Source organism: Canis lupus, chromosome 35, assembly GCF_011100685.1.
Source record: "Canis lupus familiaris isolate Mischka breed German Shepherd chromosome 35, alternate assembly UU_Cfam_GSD_1.0, whole genome shotgun sequence".
Classification (NCBI taxonomy): domain Eukaryota; kingdom Metazoa; phylum Chordata; class Mammalia; order Carnivora; family Canidae; genus Canis; species Canis lupus.
The window spans coordinates 2239086-2258391 of record NC_049256.1 but is presented as its reverse complement, the minus strand read 5'-3'; the positions used below and the strand labels follow the sequence as shown (position 1 = coordinate 2258391).

Sequence of the window (19306 nt, the reverse complement as noted above, 5' to 3'; positions counted from 1 at the left end):
TGCAATATTTAACCCTTAAACCTGAGAAGATAATATTTTGGTTTGGAGGTAGGAGAGCAAAAAAGGTAGAATGTTAGGTCAACTGAATCGGGTTTCTTTGCACTGGCGTCAGAAGACGGAGAAGGCAGGCAGCTCTCCGGGTTGGAATTGTAGGTGACTTCATGGAGCAGCGGCACCGCAACTTGCATTTTTAAGGATAAGAGTTTGAGGAGGTGGAGAGGAAGGATAGGTGAGGCGTGAGGCCTTTCAGATGGAGAGGATAGGGAAGTGTAAGATGGATTTTCATACCTAGAATGTGTAGGTGTCCGAGGCGTGGTGAATATTCTGTACACGTGTGGGGAATTCATCTTGCCTTGAAGACCTTTGGAGGCTCGGCTGCAGAGCCCAGAGTGGTGACGACAGGCACCGGGACAGACTCACAAGGCAAATTTTGCCGTGTGAAGCCAACGTCTTGCTAACCCAGCAACATGAGATACAAGTAGACCTTGAGATCCGTTTTAGGAAAAAAGTTTCCTGGTTCTTGGGATAATTTTGGTTGGATGTCCAGGGTTTTCTGGAAAACTTCTGAGAATCCAGAAAGCACTATTTCAGTGATATTCATCCAGACAGTAAAGAGAGTCGCCTGATAGTAGTAAAATGTCCGACTTCTAGAATAGTACCAGCGTGAGGTGAGAAGGATCCAAATTAGGTGGCTGGCATCGGGAACACAAGTGGGGGATCAAATCCCACATCCCAAACAAAGGAATCGTAGGATTTGGGGATGTAAATTTTAAGGGACAGCCAGTTCATGCTGTAAGGCTGCTCCACCAGGAGAGCGTCAGTGCCGTGGCTTCCAAGTATCAGCTGTTTTTTTCAAAAAAGTACTTCCCATCCCGGCTTTTAGTTTTGTAGCCCTCCCCCTCCACCTTGCCCCTGCCAGCTTTGCTGGGCATTCATTCTAAGCTGACCCATAGGTTTCTCTCACCGTTTGTTACGTCTCTATATTAACTCAGAGTAGTGAACTGAATCCCAAGAATCTGTCATTGTGGGAATGACTTTTAGAAGCTAGCTAGAAAAACGATTCTTTTATTTTGCTTGGACAATGTTTTATTTAAAAGAGTGGAGGACAGTGGAGCAAGAACTAACTCAGAGAAGCAGTCCACTAAGTCAGCCCAGGAAGAATATCTGGAGTATATGGAAGTGTCCCCTCTCTTCTAGGGACTCCAGGCCTTCACAGCCCCATGTTGGACCTGGACACGGACGCCCGCCCCGTGGTGTTGGGCCATCTGAGTCAGACAGCATCCCTGAAGAGGGGCAGCAGCTTTCAGTCCGGTCGAGATGACAGTGAGTATCTCAACCCCGACTTTGTCTTTTAAGTTTGTACTTGTACAATTTCAAACATTTTTCTCTTGGGAATTTTCCTGGTTAGTTGTGTTACTGCTGCTAAGTATTACCGACCTTTACAGGCGAATGCTTTCAACATATGTAAGATCTCCTTTCATCTTTCCTGTGATTGACTTTTTTAAAATCATGCCACAGAAAATATTTTGTGAGAATTTCTTTAAGATGAAATTCGTAACAAAAATCATCTCTATAGTTAGTAAACACTTTTTTTTTAAGATTATTTATTTATTCATGAGAGACACAGACATAGAGAGAGAGAGAGGGAGAGAGAGAGAGAGAGAGACAGAGACACAGGCAGAGGGAGAAGCAGGCTCCAAGCAGGGAGCCCGATGTGGGACTCGATCCCAGGACCCCAGAGTCACACCCCGGGCCAAAGGCAGGCGCTCAACCACTGAGCCACCCAGGTGCCCAAGAAACATCTTTTTTATGCATTTTAAAATTTGGTCTGGAAAGCATAGTTAATAATATATTAATTGCCAATCAATTTTTTTTTCTGAGAATAAAGCATCTGAAATTAAACTGTTAACAGTTCTTAACTTTCTAGAGTTGATATTTACCTATTGTTTATTTGGCTGTGTGAGATACAAAATATATTGGTTATAATGCATTTGGGTACCAATTAAATGCTATTAGTCACTGGTTACTTATAACCTCAATAACAGATCTAAGGAATCCAAATAGGGTGGGACGCCTGGATGGTTCAGTTGGTAGAGCATTCAACTCTCCATCTTGGGGTTGTGAGTTCAAGCCTCGTGTGGAGTATAGAGATTACTTAAAAATAAAATCTTAAAAAAAAAAAAGAAAGAAATCCAAATAAGGTAATAGAAATAACTTACTTTATATTAAATACATCTAAAGTTAATTTTAAAGTATTTTATGTTCTTCTTACAAGTATGAGGAGTAGGGCTTTTACTAAGGCTTCGTTAATAAATGTGAATGAAAGTCCATAAGAACACCTTAAAATGAGATGATTCATTTGTAGTAAATGGAGGGCTCAGTGTTCCTTCCTGTCCTGTTCCTATTTCCTACGCAGCCCATCAAACTAATATAAATGATGAAAAAACAGAGTCACTCGCTTCTGTAGACTGTGGCGTATTGCAGCCCTCTAGGGAATGTAGCCACGATCTGGCTCTGGGGCGCAGCCCACCTGGCTTCCTGAACAGTACGTCCTTCTTTTAATTAGTAGGATAATAGTCGGATCTAAAAACCTTCCACCTCGGTCCTTAAGGAATTTACTGCCATCAGCTGACATGCTAATAGGCTTAGATCAATTAGAAACTGTTCTTGAGTCTTGACTGTGATGAGTTATATCATCTTGAATAGTTCACATTTATCCTGCCTGAGTTTTGCCACACTTCTTGGATCTATTTTATGAGATTCTGGAAATTTTCATCAAATTCAGAAAAATTTTGGCCATGGTTTTCTTAAATATTTTTCTGCTCCACTTCCTTTTCTAGGACTCCAGTTACGTGTATGTTGGGCCAGTAGATTATCCTGTAGATCACTGAGGCTCTGTTTCCCCCTCCTCGCCCCCAGTTATTTCCACTCTGCTTCGTTACAGAGAACTCTTTCCTGCATTTTCTGTTCACCTCCAGTTCAGAAAGGCCATTGAGCTTTGTGTAGATCATGCCTCCTTTTGACTGAGTTGTCTAGAAATTGTAGGCAGAAAGCCATGGGAATTATGGACTCCCCACACATCTCCCTTCCCTTGGGAATGGCAGTCCTGTGCTGCCCATTGTGTAATGTCTGAAATAGTTCATATATCTACCCCCACCCAAATTTTCTAGTTGTTTGTAACTGGAGGCAGAGTCTGATCCTTGTTATTCTAATATGGCTGGAAGTGGCGGTAAAATACACGTTTAATTTCCCTAAAATTATTACTTGAACTTGAAACATTGTGGAAGATGCTTATAGTAAATAGTTCTTTTCGTCAGCCTTTGGAAATAGCTCTTGAGGTTGTTCTGTGACTCATAACAGCATACGGGAATTTAACTAAGACATGTTGAATTCCGTAAGAAAATAAAACCCAAAACCAGTTTCAAATAATCAGAATTTAGATGAAGTAGACGTAGAAGGAATGGGCAGGACTCTCATTACATACATAGACGTAGGTATAAAGAACCCATTAGTAATAAAAAGATCAAATTAAGCCTGAGACAAAAGGTTGTTCTCTGTCACTGGGCGGGAGGCTGCCGGGACCTGTCCGCTTCCCCAGAGCCTTGATGACTGAGTCCCAAAGCATGAAGTCATTGCAGAGTTCCCAGCCCAGTGGGGTTATCTGGTAATAGTATTTAGGTGCTCTGTTACCACTCCGCACTACGGTGAACTTCGAATCATTCTACCATTATTCTGTCATAAAAAGATTGAATGAAGAAATCCTTGTGGAAGCTTTTTGGGATTGTCCTGTAAGGTTTGTATTTCTCCCAACTATTTTTCCTATCATAAAATCACTTCAATTAGAATACTTATTAATTAATGGATTTAACCAGAGAGAAGCTTAGTTTAATTTCTGTTTTTTAAAAAGAAATTTTCCCTTAGGGGATCCCTGGGTAGCTCAGCAGTTTAGCACCTACCTTTGGCCCAGCTCAGGGCATGACCCCGGGGTCCTGGGATCGAGTCCCCCATCGGGCTCCCTGCATGGAGCCCTCTTCTCCCTCTGCCTGTGTCTCTGCATCTCTCTGAGTCTCTCATGAATAAATAAAATCTTTAAAAAAAAAAAAAAAGAACTTTTCCTTTACATTGGTGAAGAGGCAGCGTTCCTTGTTCTTCTCTGGGGTGGAGGCATTCCCCAGGACGCCTAGAGTATCTGCATGTATGTGGAGCACGTGGGTGTGTGGTAAGCTAGCGCTCAGTCCTTGTCCAGTATCAGAGCCAGTAGGGACTTGGTTCACCATAAGGTGTTTCCACTTTAATTTCCCAGCAAAAAAGCTTTGCAAAGAATATATGAGACCAGGATATCCGGTGAGTTTCTCACAATAGGGTTATATAGGGAGCTGTCCATATAGCTGCGTGGAGGAGCTCAGACTCTGAAGCCCTAGTTTAGAGGAAGATACCACATAAGAGTCTACTTGCTACCACGTGAGGCAGGTCTCTTAGTGCTTCAGGTGTTAGATTTTCTGGTCCTGTTTCTTACCTTGTCATTGGCCTGTCATCTCCTGGGCTGTGGCCTGTGCTGTGTAGGGCACTACATGCCGTTTGGGAAACGGTGCTCATCTGTATTTGGGTTGACTGCTTCAGCTCTGTCGCCAGGTGAAAAATACCTCTAATCTCATTAGACTCCTGCCACATTATGACCAGGGCTCCTTTCCTTGGTTGTCTGTTCACTTGTAGGCTCCGTGAGGGAGAGACCTGGCCCGTTCATGCAGTAGCAGTGGTGACCGTCTTAGACAGACGTTAAGGTACAGCCACAGGGTTAGCACACGGTGGACCCTTAATAACTATTGGCCAAATAAACCAGAACACTTCACAGTGTACTCCTATTAAAGAATCATACGCTTCACATACGTGACAGTGAATTTGAAGCTTTTCCGCACAACTAGACAGGGGGCTAGTAGACCTCCTACGTAATGGGGCTCCATGGCCCACAGATTGGAAGTCTGGATGCTCTCAAGTGTACGAAGGTAAGTACTCAACAATAAAAATTTAAAAGGCCATGTAACACTACAGTGGGGTACCATTTTGGCAAAATCCCCCAATTTTTTTTATTGTTTGGAATTTTGTGTGTTTGATTTGTTCATTGGTGAGATTATAAGGGAGCTCAGCTGTGTTTGTGTTTGTTGCTGTTTGTTGCTGGTGGATGTGTAAAGAATCCCCATAGAGGTAATTTAATACCACTTAGCAAAATCACAGCTCCAGGTACTCTTGGACCTAGTGGTTCTGGTTGTGAGAATTTATTCTACATTGACACTTGCACGTGTGCTAAGTGCTGTAGGTATAGAGTTATTAAATAAAACACTAACTTTATTTATTTGAAGCACTAATTTTAACTACAAACAGTCTTGCCTATTATAGAGATTTTTAGAAATCATGATTCATACAAAATATGAAATACAGCTGACCCGTGAACTGCACTGGTTTGAATTGGGCAGGTCTACTCATACAATGGATTTTGTTCAGTACATATATTGGAAAGTTTTTTTGGAGATCTGGGACAATTTGAAAAAACTCTCAGATAAACCGTGTAGCCTAGAAATACTGAAAAAATCAAAAAGGTATTATTGTAAGAGTAGAGTATGTAATACGTATGTAAAATACACATTAACCGACTGCTTGATGTAATTGGTAAGTTCCCTGGTCAGCAGCAGGCTATTAGTTGCTCAGTGTCTGGGGAGTCAGAAGTTGTTCACGTGCTTTTGACTGTGCAGGGGCTCAGTGTTCCTAACCTTTGTGTTCTTCAAGGGTGAACCGTGCCCTGTAAATGTGGGGCAGGGGAAACGTTCTGTGTATGAATCGGGAAAAACTTCAGCATCCATTATTGAGTGAAAAAAAGGCCAAGTGTTTTTAATATGCTTTGATTTGTGTGAAAACACATTTGGGTGGGGAGAGAATATGTATTTATATTTCAGAAAGAATCACAAGCCGCTGATAGCAGTGGTCCTTATGGCTGCAGCTGGGAGCGAGGCAGTTGGAGAATGTGGTGGGAGGTTCTTTGCTCTATATCCTGTGACATTCTCTTTTCTGACTATATGTTGTCCTTTTAGAATATTATGAGACATTTTAAAAGAAATAAAATCCACCCTTCCCCACTAGAGTAACGGTGGTAATTATAGCAACGAAACTTTTTGCCTAGGAGTAGTTTGAAAGGAAGCTGGCAGTTGATGAAGGGGTTAATGAAGTCCCCTTATCTGACCGGTCTTTGCAATTGCTAAGTAGAAGTGAGAAGTTGGGCCCGACGTTCTCCTTCTCCCGATGGTTGCTGTGAGTTGGACAGAAGGCGGGCCTTTGCCCTGCTCCTGCTGGGGGGCGGGAGAGCGGGGCACGCAGGAGGGAGGAAACAGGGGAGAACGTGATGCAGAAAAAGGGAAGAGACCAGAAGGGATTAATGCTCACCGAATTGCTGATTTGTTCTTATTCCTATGAACTTACTCCCGTAAGAAATCTATGCGACTTTATTTCCCATTTACGGTAACTGCGTTTAAATGATACCGAATCCAAGAGGCTTCGATGTTTTTATTTATTCTTGGGTTTCTTCATTACAGGAAGAGTTACTCATTATGATTGCCCTTGAGTCTGTTCTTTTATGATGACTTGACTCATTGTTGAATTTTCACCGCATGTGTAGTAATATCTAACTGGTAGATACTTGCCTGCAGTTTACGGCTAGTTGGCCTTGCCCTGTCTTTCCTTATTTGCCGTCTGAAGGCACATGGCTTCTGAAGCCATAGACCATCCTGAGGGCGAGCGGGAAACCCCACAGCGTCCCCGTTGCTTCTCCTGCTGCGTCCTCCTGCCCTGAGAACAGCAGGGACCTCTGGTTAGAGTGTCTTCCCTGCCGGCGGGCTTTGGTCCTGAGATGTGGAGAGGGAGGTGTCGGCCCCACAGACAAAGTGGGACAAAGCGGGACACATCTTTAGGTGGGGGAGCAATAACATGTTCAAGCCTGTTTTTGTTCCTATTTCAAAGTATATTCATAGCATCTTCCCCCCCTCTAGCCTGGAGATACAAAACTCCTCACCGAGTGGCATTCGTTGTAAAATTGACCAAGCTTGTCTTAAGTCAGCTGCCTAACTTCTGGAAACTCTGGATCTCCTATGTTAATGGAAGCCTTTTCAGCGAGGTACGTATACAGACTTGCCTGTAGGGGTAGCTAAGTCATTCTGTGTGCGAATCTTGAAAATTGTAGATTTTGAAGTGACTTTTTTTTTTTTTTAGACTTTAGAGACCCAAAACCTATTAACTGTTGTCCGATATTTTAAGATTAATTAAAAGCTCTAAAACTTATAGCTGCCTCACATTTAGGACTTTCATCCATTTTGAATTCATTTTGTGTGTGGTTTCTTTCTTTTGCATGTTGGTGTCCGGTTTTCCCAACACCTGTCTCTTGAGGCTGTCTTTTTTTTTTTTCCCCCCCATTGGATATTCTTTCCTGCTTTGTTGAAGATTGATTGTATAGTTGTGGGTTTATGTCTTGGTTTTTTATTCTGTTCCACTGACCTGTGTGTCCATATTTGTGCCAGGACCACGCTGTCTTGATGATCACAGCTTTGTAATGTGACTTGAAGTCTTGAATTGTGATGCCTCCAGCTTTGCTCCGCTCTCGAGATGGCTTTGGCCCTGGGGCACTTGGGTGGCTCCGTCGAATGAGTGTTTCTTGATTTTGGATTTTGGCCCAGGTCATGACATCAAGCTCCACGTCTGGTTCTGCACTCTGTAGTCGGCTTGAGAGCTTCTTCCATCCCTCCCTGCAGTCACACTCTCTGTCTCTCTCCCTCAAATAAACAAATACAATAATTAAAAAAAAAAAAAAAAGAAAAAGAGCTCACGGTGGTCAGGTGCCTGCCTTCAACCCAGGGCGTGACCCCGGGATCCCCAGATCGAGTCCCACATCGGGCTCCCTGCATGGAGCCTGCTTCTCCCTCTGCCTGTGTCTCTGCCTCTCTCTGGGTCTCATGAATAAATTAAAATATATATATATATAAAGAGTAATTGCTTTGGCTATTTGGGAGCTTTTCTGGTTCCATACAAATTTTAAGATTGTTCTAGCTCTTGTGGAAAGTGCTGTGGTATTTTGATGAGGGTCACGTTAACTGTGTAGATTGCTCTGAGCAGTAGAGCCATTTTAACAACGCTGCCTCTGCAGTCCGTGAGCACGGAATGTTTTCCCATTCCTTGCTGTCATCTTTAATTTCTTCACAGGTGTTTTGTAGTTTTCAGAGTATAGATGTTTGTTTGTTTTTTAAGATTTTATTTATTTATTCATGAGAGACACAGAATGAGAGAGAGAGAGAGGCAGAGACACAGGCAGAGGGAGAAGCAGGCTCCATGCAGGGAGCACGACGTGGGACTCGATCCCGGGACCCCGGCGTCACGCCCTGGGCTGAAGGCAGCACTAACTGCTCAGCCACCCGGCTGCCCCAAAATATAGATGTTTTACCTCTTTGGTTAGATTTTATTCCTAGATATCTTACGGCTTTTGTTATAATTGTAAATGGAATTAATTCCTTGATTTCTCTTCCTGCTGCCTCATTAGCGGTGTATAGAAACGCAACAGACCTCTATGACACTTTTGTATCCTGTGACTTTACCGAGTCCATCTATCATCCCTAGCAAGTTTTTAGTGAAGTCTTGGGTTTTCTCTGTCGAGTATCCTGTCACCCGCAGATAGTGAATGTTTGACCTCTTCCTTACCAATTTGGATGCCGTTTATTTATTTTGATTACCTGACTGCTGAGGCTGCACTTCCAGTACCATGTTAGGCAGCAGGGGTGAGAGCAGACCTCCCTGTCGTGTCCATGCCCATGGAGGGAAGCTCTCCGGGCTTCCCCCTTGAGGGTGATATTAGTTGTGGGTTTTCTGTTTGTGGCCTTTATTATGTTGAGGTACGTTCCTTCTGAACTTACTTTGTTGAGGGCTTTTATCGTGAACGGATGTTGTACTTTGTCAAATGCTTTTTCTACGTCTATCGAAAAGATCATATGGTTAAGCAGCAGGTAGATGGGTCTTGTTATTTTTTTATTCTGACATCCTTTGTGTTTTGATCGGAGCATTTCATCCATTTACGTTCAAGATTATTATTGATATATATACAGCGCCATAGTTTTATATCTGTTTTATCATTTTTTTTTTTTTTTTTCTGGAGACTTTCTGTGTTCCGTTTTAGTCTTTGTCACTTTTGGTCTTTTTTTTTTTCCCCTACTCAACAAGTGCCCTTTAATATTTCTTGTAGGGCTGCTTTACTGATCCTGCAGTCCTTCTGTTTTTGTTTGTCTGGGAAACGCTTTATCTCTCCTTCTACTCTAAGAGATAGCCCTGCTGGGTACAGTGTTTTTTCCCACTCAGCACGTTGAGTAAATCCTGCCACTCGCATCTGGCTTGCCAAGTGTTGGGAAGAGATCTGCAGCTCCCCTTACGGGTCTTCTCTTGTAAGTTAGGGACTGCCCTTGTCTGGCTGCTTTCAGGAGTCTTTCTCCCTCACTATATTGTGCAGATCTAACTGCAGTATATCTTGGTGTTGGCCTGCTCTTGTTGATTTTGACGGGAGGTCTCTGAGCCTCCTGAATTTTGATGTCTGTGTCCTTCCCTAGATTAGAGAAGTTTTCAGCTATTATTTCTTCATATAAACCTTCTGCCCACTTTTTCTCTCTCTTCTTTGGGACTCCTCTGTGACAAATGTTTTAATGTTTGATTCATTCACTAAGTTCCCTAAGTCTACTCTCATGATCCATAATGTTCCCCCCCCCCCTTTTTTTTTTTGCTTATTTTCCATGGCAGCATTTTCTATATTACTTACTCGTTCCTCTGCTTCTTCTACCCTCGTGGTCATTATATCCAGTCTGTTTTGAATCTCAGTTATTGCATTTTTCATTTGTGACTGATCGATTGTTAACTCTTTTATCTCTGTGGTTCGAGTCTCCCTGATACCTTCCATGATTTTCTCAAGCCCAGCAATCATCTTTATGACTGTTGCTTTATTTTTATTTATTTGATTTTTTAATGACTGTTGATTTAAATTCTCACCTGGAATACACCGATATCTCTTTGGATTAGATCCCTGCCCGTGACCTTTTCTTGTTCTTTCTTTTGGGATGAATTCCTCTATCTTTGTGTGTTGTCTGGATCTCTCTCTTCTTCTGTATTAGAAAATCTTGTAATGTTTCCTGCTTCTGAGAGCTTTCTGAAGAAGAGGCCCTGCGGCGTCCAGGGCCTGGCGCTTTAGGAAGTGTCTGGTGTACGCGGCGCGTGTGCCTCAGGCCGGTCCTCTGCAGTTTGCCCTGCCTGCGGCGGGGCGGCTTGGACGTTGGCCACAGGATCGCAGGCTTTACCCAGGTGCGCTCTGGTCTGTTCATTGAACGGCGGGAGCGTGCGGAACCCGGGCCTTGTGCTGGTCTTGGGGGAAGGGCCCACTGCGCTGGTCCTTGGGCACGTTTGCCCGAGCAGAGCGGGAGCAGCCGAGCGCGGCCAGGGTGGCGCCACGCCCCTCACTGAAGCTGGCTCGTGCTGGGGGCCGGGGGTGGCGCCTGGACAGGTGTCCTGGGCCTGCGGCTCTCGGGGCACTACCCCCAGGACAGTGGATGATGCCCCCTCGTGCCATCGCCGTTTCCACTCCGCGTGTCTCCCAGGTGCCTGCCTGCCCGGACAGGCTGTGCGCTCTGGGGCGTCCCGGCGCAGCCCGCCGACTTGCAAGAGCCGAGCTGCAAGGGCCCGAGCTGGGGCGCGGGGACAGCGCAGGTTTGACCGAGGACAGTCGTGCTCGAGCGCAGGGCGCTGGGATTCGGAGCAAAGCAGGCTCCCGGCCAGGGTCCGGGTTTTCCACCTCATGAGGAGGCGTGGGGGAGGGCAGGGGTGCCGTGGCTCCGAGCCCCAGGAGGCGCCTCTCCGCACGCCTCTGTCTTAGCCAGGCTCGCCGGCCTGGGCAGCTCCAGCCCCTGAGCCCACTGGGCCGGAAACCCAACAACCAGCCCCTCTCGCTTCCCAGCTCATGGCTCTGGGGAGGTGTCCTCGCCACTTCCCTGTGTGGTGGAGCACTAAGTATTTTTATAGAAGTGATTTCATATGAAATTGTCGTGTTTCCTGGCCCTTTTTACAGAACACTAACGTTTTAATAAAAACATCCAACATATCTCACTTACTGGCTGTGACCTGAGGCGGATGACTTTACTTCTCTCTGCCTGGTGGCACCGGTCACGTTTGAGAATTAAACGAGTTAATGTCTGTGAAATGCTCTTATTATTTGGAAGAAATACTCATTCCAGTGTTTAAAACCTCATTGGCCTGGCACATAATAGGCGGTCAGGGAACAAAGCGTAGCAGCATCAAGAAATAGAGGATTGTTGAATAGTGTCTAGATGGATCGGCTCATCGAAGGAATCAGTACCTTAGGAAGAGGATTTTAACCTACTTCTTCGTTCTTAGTCAGTGTTCCTTCCTTCAGATTCGTTGCACAAGGTAGTGGGTGCCTTGCCGCGCGTCTTTTTAGGCTTTGTAAAATTCCTAAGTTTTTGGTCTGAGGTATTTTAGGGAAGCATTAGTTGTACAGAGTTGGATATGCCTGTGGTGTTTCTACCCATCTGTATTTGTGAGCTTTTAAGAGTTTATGGCAATAACAGAGTGTAATCCACTATATGGATTTGGGCGTGTTTTTTAAACTATTTACCCTCTATAGAAAAGCCAGAAAGACACTGAAGGGTCGTAGAAGGGACTGGAGGGTCAGGAACATGTCGAGCTGTTAGTGAAATCCAGAAACTAATTAAAAACTCGGAAGAGTTCCAAGGCTTTTGATAGTTGGTACTTAAACTCGTATAAGAAAGCTCTGTAATATTCAAACAGAATTTACTTGAAAATTTTTTTCTAGTTATGGAACTATTTTATTAAGAGCCCATCCGTTAAAGATTTAGATGGAGTTTCCAACAGTTTAAAAAATAGTTCTTCAAACCAGTCATGCCCATGTGAAGTAACATGTGAATCAAAACAGTGAAATCTAGCCGTTGGTCTTACCACAAAGTAGTTTTGGTCTGTGTGTGCAGGAAAGAGTTAAGGTTTTTAGTTAACGAAATGGTTAATAGTAGGCTGAGATCTCATCTTCAGATATATTTTAAATATAGTATAATTTGGAGTGAAAACTGTTAACACATCCAAATAATTTTTATAAACATTTGTGTGATTACTAATCTTTAAAAGTTGCATAATAACTCAGAGTATGTAAATTAAGATGTACTTTACGTTCCAAAATTAGATTTCCTTTTAAAAATAAGACAAATCTTATATAGGTCAATATGTTGATAAGTAACTGTTTTTTAATTAATAATTTCAGGAGGTGTGCCTTATAACTGATTCCTGCCCCCTCCACTCTCTATATATTTGGAAACCAATTCTTGAAGTTTACAAATTTATTTTGTCTAGTAAACGTCATCATCTGTTCATTAGCACCTGTTTAGTGGGCAGAATTCAGTTTTAATTTAGAAGTGATGTTTTTAAAAAATTGACCTTCACTCTTTGATTTAAAAATATTTCACAGAACAAAGAACTATGAAATAACTAGCCCATTAAACAAGCCTACTATGCAGAGTCGTCCTAGGTACTATGACAGATACAATTAGAAAAGCACCATCTGATATCAGCATACTTAGAGTTTTACACTGGCTTGACTCACTTTTGAGACAAATCATGCCTTTGTTCTTAGCACTGCATCCCTTGTGCACAGCACACGGACCCAGCCCCGTGTTAGTCAGGGTTCAGAGAAATAGAGCCAATAGGATGTTGATTCTGTTTCCAACCGTGTTTATAAAGAGAGAGATTTACCATAAGGAACTGGCCTATGTGACTGTAGAGGTTAGCGAGTCCCGTGACCTGCAGTCATCAAGCTGGAAACTCGGGAATTGCCCTTTGTGTGGTTCTAGCCTGGAAGCCCAGAGGCTCGGGACCCAGGAAGTAGCAGTGTTTCAGTTCAGTGTCCCCACTCGAGGCAGTTAGCAGGAGGAGGTCCCTCTGACCTGCAGGAGGGTCAGCCTCTTTGTCGTATCCAGGCCTCCCATTGGATGGGCTCCACCCTCATTAAGGAGGGTAGTCCGCTTTCCTTGGTCTACCAGCCCAAATGGTAATCCTATCCAAAAACGCTCTCGCAGACAGACCAGAATAATGTCAAACAAATATCGGAGCATCCTGTGGCCCACTCAAGGTACCACGTAGAATTAACCGTCTCAAGGCCCTTAACTTAGATTTTGCAGTTTAGGATTCCAGTGTCATCCTGGGCCTCTTCCTATCACTGTAGGTGCTGGGCTCCTCGGCAGCCTCTGAATTCCACCCCTACAGGAGTCCTCCCAACCCCCAGCGTTCACAGGAAATCCGTAAAACCTCTGCTTCTCCCCTTTGTTGATGTCTTAAATCTCCAGGAGAAGTAGTGAGTCTGTTGGACTCTTCAGGAATATGTACTAGGATTATGCCTGGGAGGTCTCCTCCAAAGGGCCAGTTAGCCACGTGGAGACCCAGAAGACCTTCAGATTAACCTAGTGGTATTCTGAGCCGTTTTCTGTTTCATGTTTTCTGAAATAGATCCCGGGGGGCCCTGAAGAACCCTAACCCCAGGTGATCTTTCATTCACCACGTATTTCTTGAATATCCTGAACGCTCTGTGTGGCAGGTACCGATCCATGTATCTACACACATACACATAAAACACACACAAAAATTTTGAGATCTATAGACACACCAGGTAGTGACCAAGATAAATATGACCTCTCCCTTCCTGGAGAGGTAGAACCAAAATAAATTTTTAAAAAATTACCCGGAATTTGATAACAGCTATCAAAAGGAAACAAATAGGGTTTTAGGAGAAAGAATATCAGTAGTGGGTTGGAAGTCAGGGAGGATCTCTCTGAGAAGATGACACTGAAATGAAAACCCAAAGCATGAGAAGGAATCAGCCCCACAAAGAATCAGGGAGAAGAACGTATTAGGAAGAGGCAATAGCACATTGCAAAGCCAAGGAGAGGAGCTTGGCGTATTTGAAAAACAGAAAGAAGGTCGCAACAGTCAGAGACTCCTGAGCAGTGGGGTTAGGGGGTGAGACTAGAGGAGCAAGCAGGAACCGACCGACGGGGCTCTGTTACAGGCCTGGGGGAGGAGTTTGTCTTCCAGGTATGGTGGGAAGACACGCATAGGCTCTAACTGATCAGAGTTTTGGTTTTAAAAAGACCACTCTGGTTACCTGTTCAATAATGAATTGGCGGGGAACAAAAAGTCAGATTGAGTAAACTATTAAAACTGGGTAGGAAATGATGGTGTTTGGATTAAGGTCTTGTTAGTGGAATTAGAGACAAAATGATAGATTTCATTTGTATTTTAGAAGTAGTGTTGATGGATCAGACGAGTAAGACGAGGACAAGAATTAACACCGAGCTACCAAATGGACTCCCAGTGAGTCGGTACGCCATTCGCCAAGTCAGGAAGACTTGAAGGACATGCGTGGAGGGAAATAACAGTTCCCTACTTTTGATGTATTGGATTTGAGATTCCCGTGGGTTATGCAAGAAGAGACATGAAGTAGGCAATCTGAAAGTCAAATTTGGGCTTCGGAGGAAAGATTTAGACTGGAGCTATAAATTTGGAAATATGACATTGTGATTCATAATAAGAGATATATATCGTTGTCTTCTGGTTTCTGGCCCAGAGCCCCTGAAACCCTGGGAATTTCCTTAAGCAAGGAGTGGGAAGGGTGTTTTGTCCCCACCTCAGGATGGGGGTGCTGGTTGCTTGGAGCACCAGCCATGTGACTAGAGGGTTGGAGTTTTCAGTCTCAACCCTCAGCCTCTAGGGAGCAGAATGGGGCTGGAGGCCGAGTCAGGTGCCAGCGATGTAATCATGCCTGTGTAGTGAAGCTCCCATAAAAACCCGAAGGACACGGTTCAGAGAACTTCCGGGGGGTGAATGTGTGGAGGTTGAGGGCGAGTGACTTGCCTGGAGAGAAAGAGGGCCTGGAAGCTCTGCACCCTTCTCCCCTACCTTGTCCCATGCACCTCATCCACCTGGCCATTTCTGAGTTCTATCCTTTTTTTTAATAAACTGGTAATCTGGTGAGCAAACACATTTCCTGGTTCTGAGAGCTGTTCTCACGGGTTAACTGAACCTGAGCAGGGAGTCCTAGGAACCTCCCGTCAGAAGCACAGGTGACAACCTGGTCTTGAGATTGGCATCCAACTGTGTGTTGGGGAGTGCCAGTCTTGTAGGGCTGAGCCTTCACCTTGTGGGATCTGATGTGACATCCAGGGAGACTGTGTCCGAGTCCGTGGGCCAGTAGGACATCCAGCTGGTGTCTGGAGAACGCCTTGTTTCGAGGGGGACCCCATGTTGATACTGAGTGCAGGATCCAGAACAGGAAGGCACTAGGTAGGAATGGTATCTGAAGCCTTGAGCATAAATTAGTAAAAGAGGAAAAAAGTGCCCAAGACGAAGAGCTGTCAAACTGCTGCCGTATTTAGAGAGTAGTTCGTTTATCACCTCCTGAAAGCCTGAAGCCCTCACTGGCTTCCCTGCGCCGAGGCCTCGACAGCCCATGGTGTTACTTTGAATCAGAGCATCACGCTTTGACAGAACAGGAAGTAGGCTAACACCCAGCTGGGCGTCACTTGGCATCTCCCCTTTCTCACCCAGACGCCGCCCGCAGGGTTGCCAGGCCGGTCAGCTCGGGCAGCCTGCGTTCATGCTCCTCCTCCCGTTGTCCAGGCGCTGTGATTGCTCGCCCAGGTGAGCCCAGGTGAGCCCAGGTGAGCGCAGCATCCTGCTGGCTGTGCTCCTGACGGACTGGCCCTGGAGTCGCGCCTCACGGTGGCCTTAAAACGGGTCAGGTGCTTCTCATTTGTCTTAAAAGTAAAGGGATGAAAACATCAGCTTCTCAGTGAAAACCTGGTGCATAAAGAATTTTGAGTATTTGCCTAATGAATTTAGGAATCTGCTTATTACTGAGGTGAATTTTGGGTTTAGTTTTTTTCGAAAATTAAACTTGGATTCTTTAAAAGTAGAAGTGCATTTCTACAAAGATGATAAAAGCTATATAGTTTAATATAAAATTCTAAAATAAATGTAAATTAGAGCCTGAGGGATGTATGTATGTGTATGTTGACAATTCTCATCAGGTATGGCTCATGTTTTTGTTGAAAACGTTCAGCAATCCTTACCCTTCATTTGCTCATTCATGTTGGGAATGCTCATCATCATAATGAACTCTATACCCTTTTTCTCTAGCTTTTACCAAAAATATGTATAATATTATTTGTATTTCAGAGTTGACTTGAAGTCAATATCATAATCATTTATGATACAACTGTTCTTAACTTGAAAGTTCTCTTGATGTGTCTCTAACCAATAATACAGAAGCACTTTAACTTTAAAGGAGTATTTTGCATTACTTTTAGGAGGTATCAGAACTTTTTCTTTTGCATTGTACCATTTTGTTATTATTTATTTATTTGGAAAGTTTTCCTAGCTTACTCTTCTTTGGCATTTTATATGGTAATATCAAGTTAGAAAACTCGGGAATAAAACATTAACTGAAATCCAGCTGAATAGCTTTCTTTTTTAATCAACGTAGCCCTCCATGTATTACGTTAAGGAGAAAGCAGTATCAAAGGAAAATATGGCTAGTAGTAAACAGATAAAAGTCTAATCCTAGAATTCTAGATTATATTCTCTCTAAATTAGACTATAAAATCCCCCAAAGAAGAGGGATTTATAATTTTTTAAAAATAAAATGCCAAATATAATGTTTATGTATAAATGTTTAAAGGATGGGATGAGCACTGGGTGGTGGCAAATTGAATTAAAAAAAAAAAAATCAGGGGATCCCTGGGTGGCTCAGCGGTTTAGCTCCTGCCTTTGGCCCAGGGCACGATCCTGGAGACCCAGGATCGAGTCCCGCGTCGGGCTCCCTGCATGGAGCCTGCTTCTCCCTCTGCCTGTGTCTCTGCCTCTCTCTCTCTCTCATAAATAAATAAATATTTTAAAAAAATAAATAAATAAAAATCAAAAATAAATAAATAGATAAATGTTTTTAAGGCTCTGGATTTCTCCTGCATATTGCCAAAGCACCTATAGGTCATGATCTCCTTGTCATTTAGCTCTGACCTGTTTATACTTTTGATTTTTACTCAGGATTTATTATGGAAAGATACTTCACTTTTTTTCCTTTTGTTATTCATTTGCTATGCATCAGGTCTAAAAAAATCTGGCTAAATAAATTCTCCATTTTGAAATGTAAAAAAAAAAAAAAATTTAAAGGTAATGGATATCTTAAGATTTCTAGACATTAATCCAGAGTTTACTCTTCCATTTATTTCTACACTAATGAGAAATAGTATTGAGAATGTTATCATGGGTACAATTTAGGTTTAACCATATGTGATTATTGATGAACATGGCACATGAAATTCACCTACAAAAAAGGTAAATTCAACTTAATGCTTAAGTTTATTTACGGAAATTGTACTTAAAGTTTTTAGGAAGAATAACCTCTTGTTGGAATAGGACGGTTTTTCTAATTACATCTGTTTTTATTTTTTTAAAGACTTTTTTTTATTTGAAAGAGAGAGAGGGAGGACAAGTAGGCAGAGAGGGAGAGGCAGGCCGTCTGCTGAGCCGGACGCCCTCAGGGGGCTCCATCTCAGGACGCTGGGATCGTAACGTGAGCTGAAGGCAGATGCTTGACCGACCGAGCCTCCCAGGTGCCCCTCAAGTCTGCTTTTAAGTCAGAAACTTAGATTATGTCTTGAATATTCCTTTCGATCAAGTCACAACCATATCTCACGCTCTCTTTGTATACAACTGCTAAGGCGTTTGTTTTTATAAATTATTTCTGAAGACAACTAATATATTTTATTTTGCTTTTTTAATTTTTAAGACTGCGGAGAAATCAGGCCAGATTGAAAGATCAAAGAATGTAAGGCAAAGACAAAATGATTTTAAGGTAAGTTAAGGATTCGTACTTAGGCTTTTTCATAGGAGAAGGTTTTCTCAACCAGAGTTACTAGAAAACTTTATCTACATTTAAACTGTGCTTCATGGTTCAGACAGATTCCTTTAGTTGATTTAATCAAGTTAATGACTTTTAATGCAGTTTTACCTTCATCATTGTCTAGAAAATGATTCAGGAAGTAATGCAGTGTCTTGTGAAGTTGATCCGTGGAGCCCTGCTCCCACTCAGCATCCCAGAGTGCGGAGTGAGGCAGTACGGAGGCTGGGAGGTGAAGTCGGAGCTCTCAGGACAGTGGCTTGCTCATGTCATTCAGACCATAAGGTAAATATGGACACATTCTTCTGAAATGGGGTAAATTCTTTTTGTCTTTTTGGGGAAAAAAAAAAAAAAAAAAGAACATTCAGTTTGGGATATGATTTTTTAACATATTCAACAAAGAATTTTACTCTGTCCTCTTGACTCTGGTATTTCCTCTGTATCGTAAAGCCCCTAAACCTTCCTGGTGCTTGTGTTGGATAAGAATATTGGATGTGCATCTTTTCTATTTAATTTAGCATCACTGTTGTATTTTAATTCCCTTTATGCTCTTACTTTCCCCTTGCTTTCAATATAGTGTTACAGCTTTGAACTTCCATACGCATCATTATGGGTTGGCCAGACTACTCACAGGACTTGCTTCAGGATCCAACTCTGCTTGCTTTTGTTTTGTCATGTCTCTTTCACAGACATACTTACGAATCGTTGACTGCCCTTGAAATTCCTAACGACATGCTACAGACCATCCAGGATCTCATTCTGGATCTCCGAGTACGTTGTGTGATGGTCACATTGCAACACACAGCAGAAGGTAGGTTAAGAAAAATTGGTGACATTTGCTAGACATCAATTATCTGAATATGCCACCTCCTCTTTTTGGTTTCTAATTCTTGAAAATGAGATCATTACTTTTTATGGAAATTCGAATATTTTAGATCACCAGTAGCTGCTCAATAGAATTGTTTCCTTTTTTTTTTTTTTTAAGATTTTATTTATTCCTTCATGAGAGACACACACACACAGAGAGAGAGAGAGAGAGAGAGAGAGAGAGGCAGAGACCCAGGCAGAGGGAGAAGCAGGCTCCATGCAGGGAGCCCGATGTGGGACTTGATCCCAGGACCCCAGGGTCACGCCCTGGGTGAAGGTGGCGCTAAACTGCTGAGCCACCGGGGCTGCCGGAATTTTTTTCCTTCTTTGAATATCTTATCAAATCTATTTACTTGAGATACCAAGCCATGTACAAATTAAGATAGATATAAATTAAAT

General features: G+C 43.1%; 1 protein-coding gene across 7 annotated transcripts in view; it reads left to right on the top strand.

The window, feature by feature from the left end:
• The window catches only part of EXOC2 (exocyst complex component 2), a 224900-nt gene that overhangs the window by 115473 nt on the left and 90121 nt on the right, over positions 1 to 19306 (top strand). For 6 of the 7 annotated variants that reach the window (XM_038584007.1, XM_038584006.1, XM_038584002.1 and 3 more), the window contains 5 exons: positions 1198 to 1323; positions 7035 to 7159; positions 17930 to 17995; positions 18168 to 18325; positions 18730 to 18851. In XM_038584007.1, the coding sequence (XP_038439935.1) occupies positions 1198 to 1323; positions 7035 to 7159; positions 17930 to 17995; positions 18168 to 18325; positions 18730 to 18851 (597 nt within the window). The remainder of the gene's footprint in view (positions 1 to 1197; positions 1324 to 7034; positions 7160 to 17929; positions 17996 to 18167; positions 18326 to 18729; positions 18852 to 19306) is intronic. The other variant, XM_038584008.1, reaches the window with a different exon arrangement.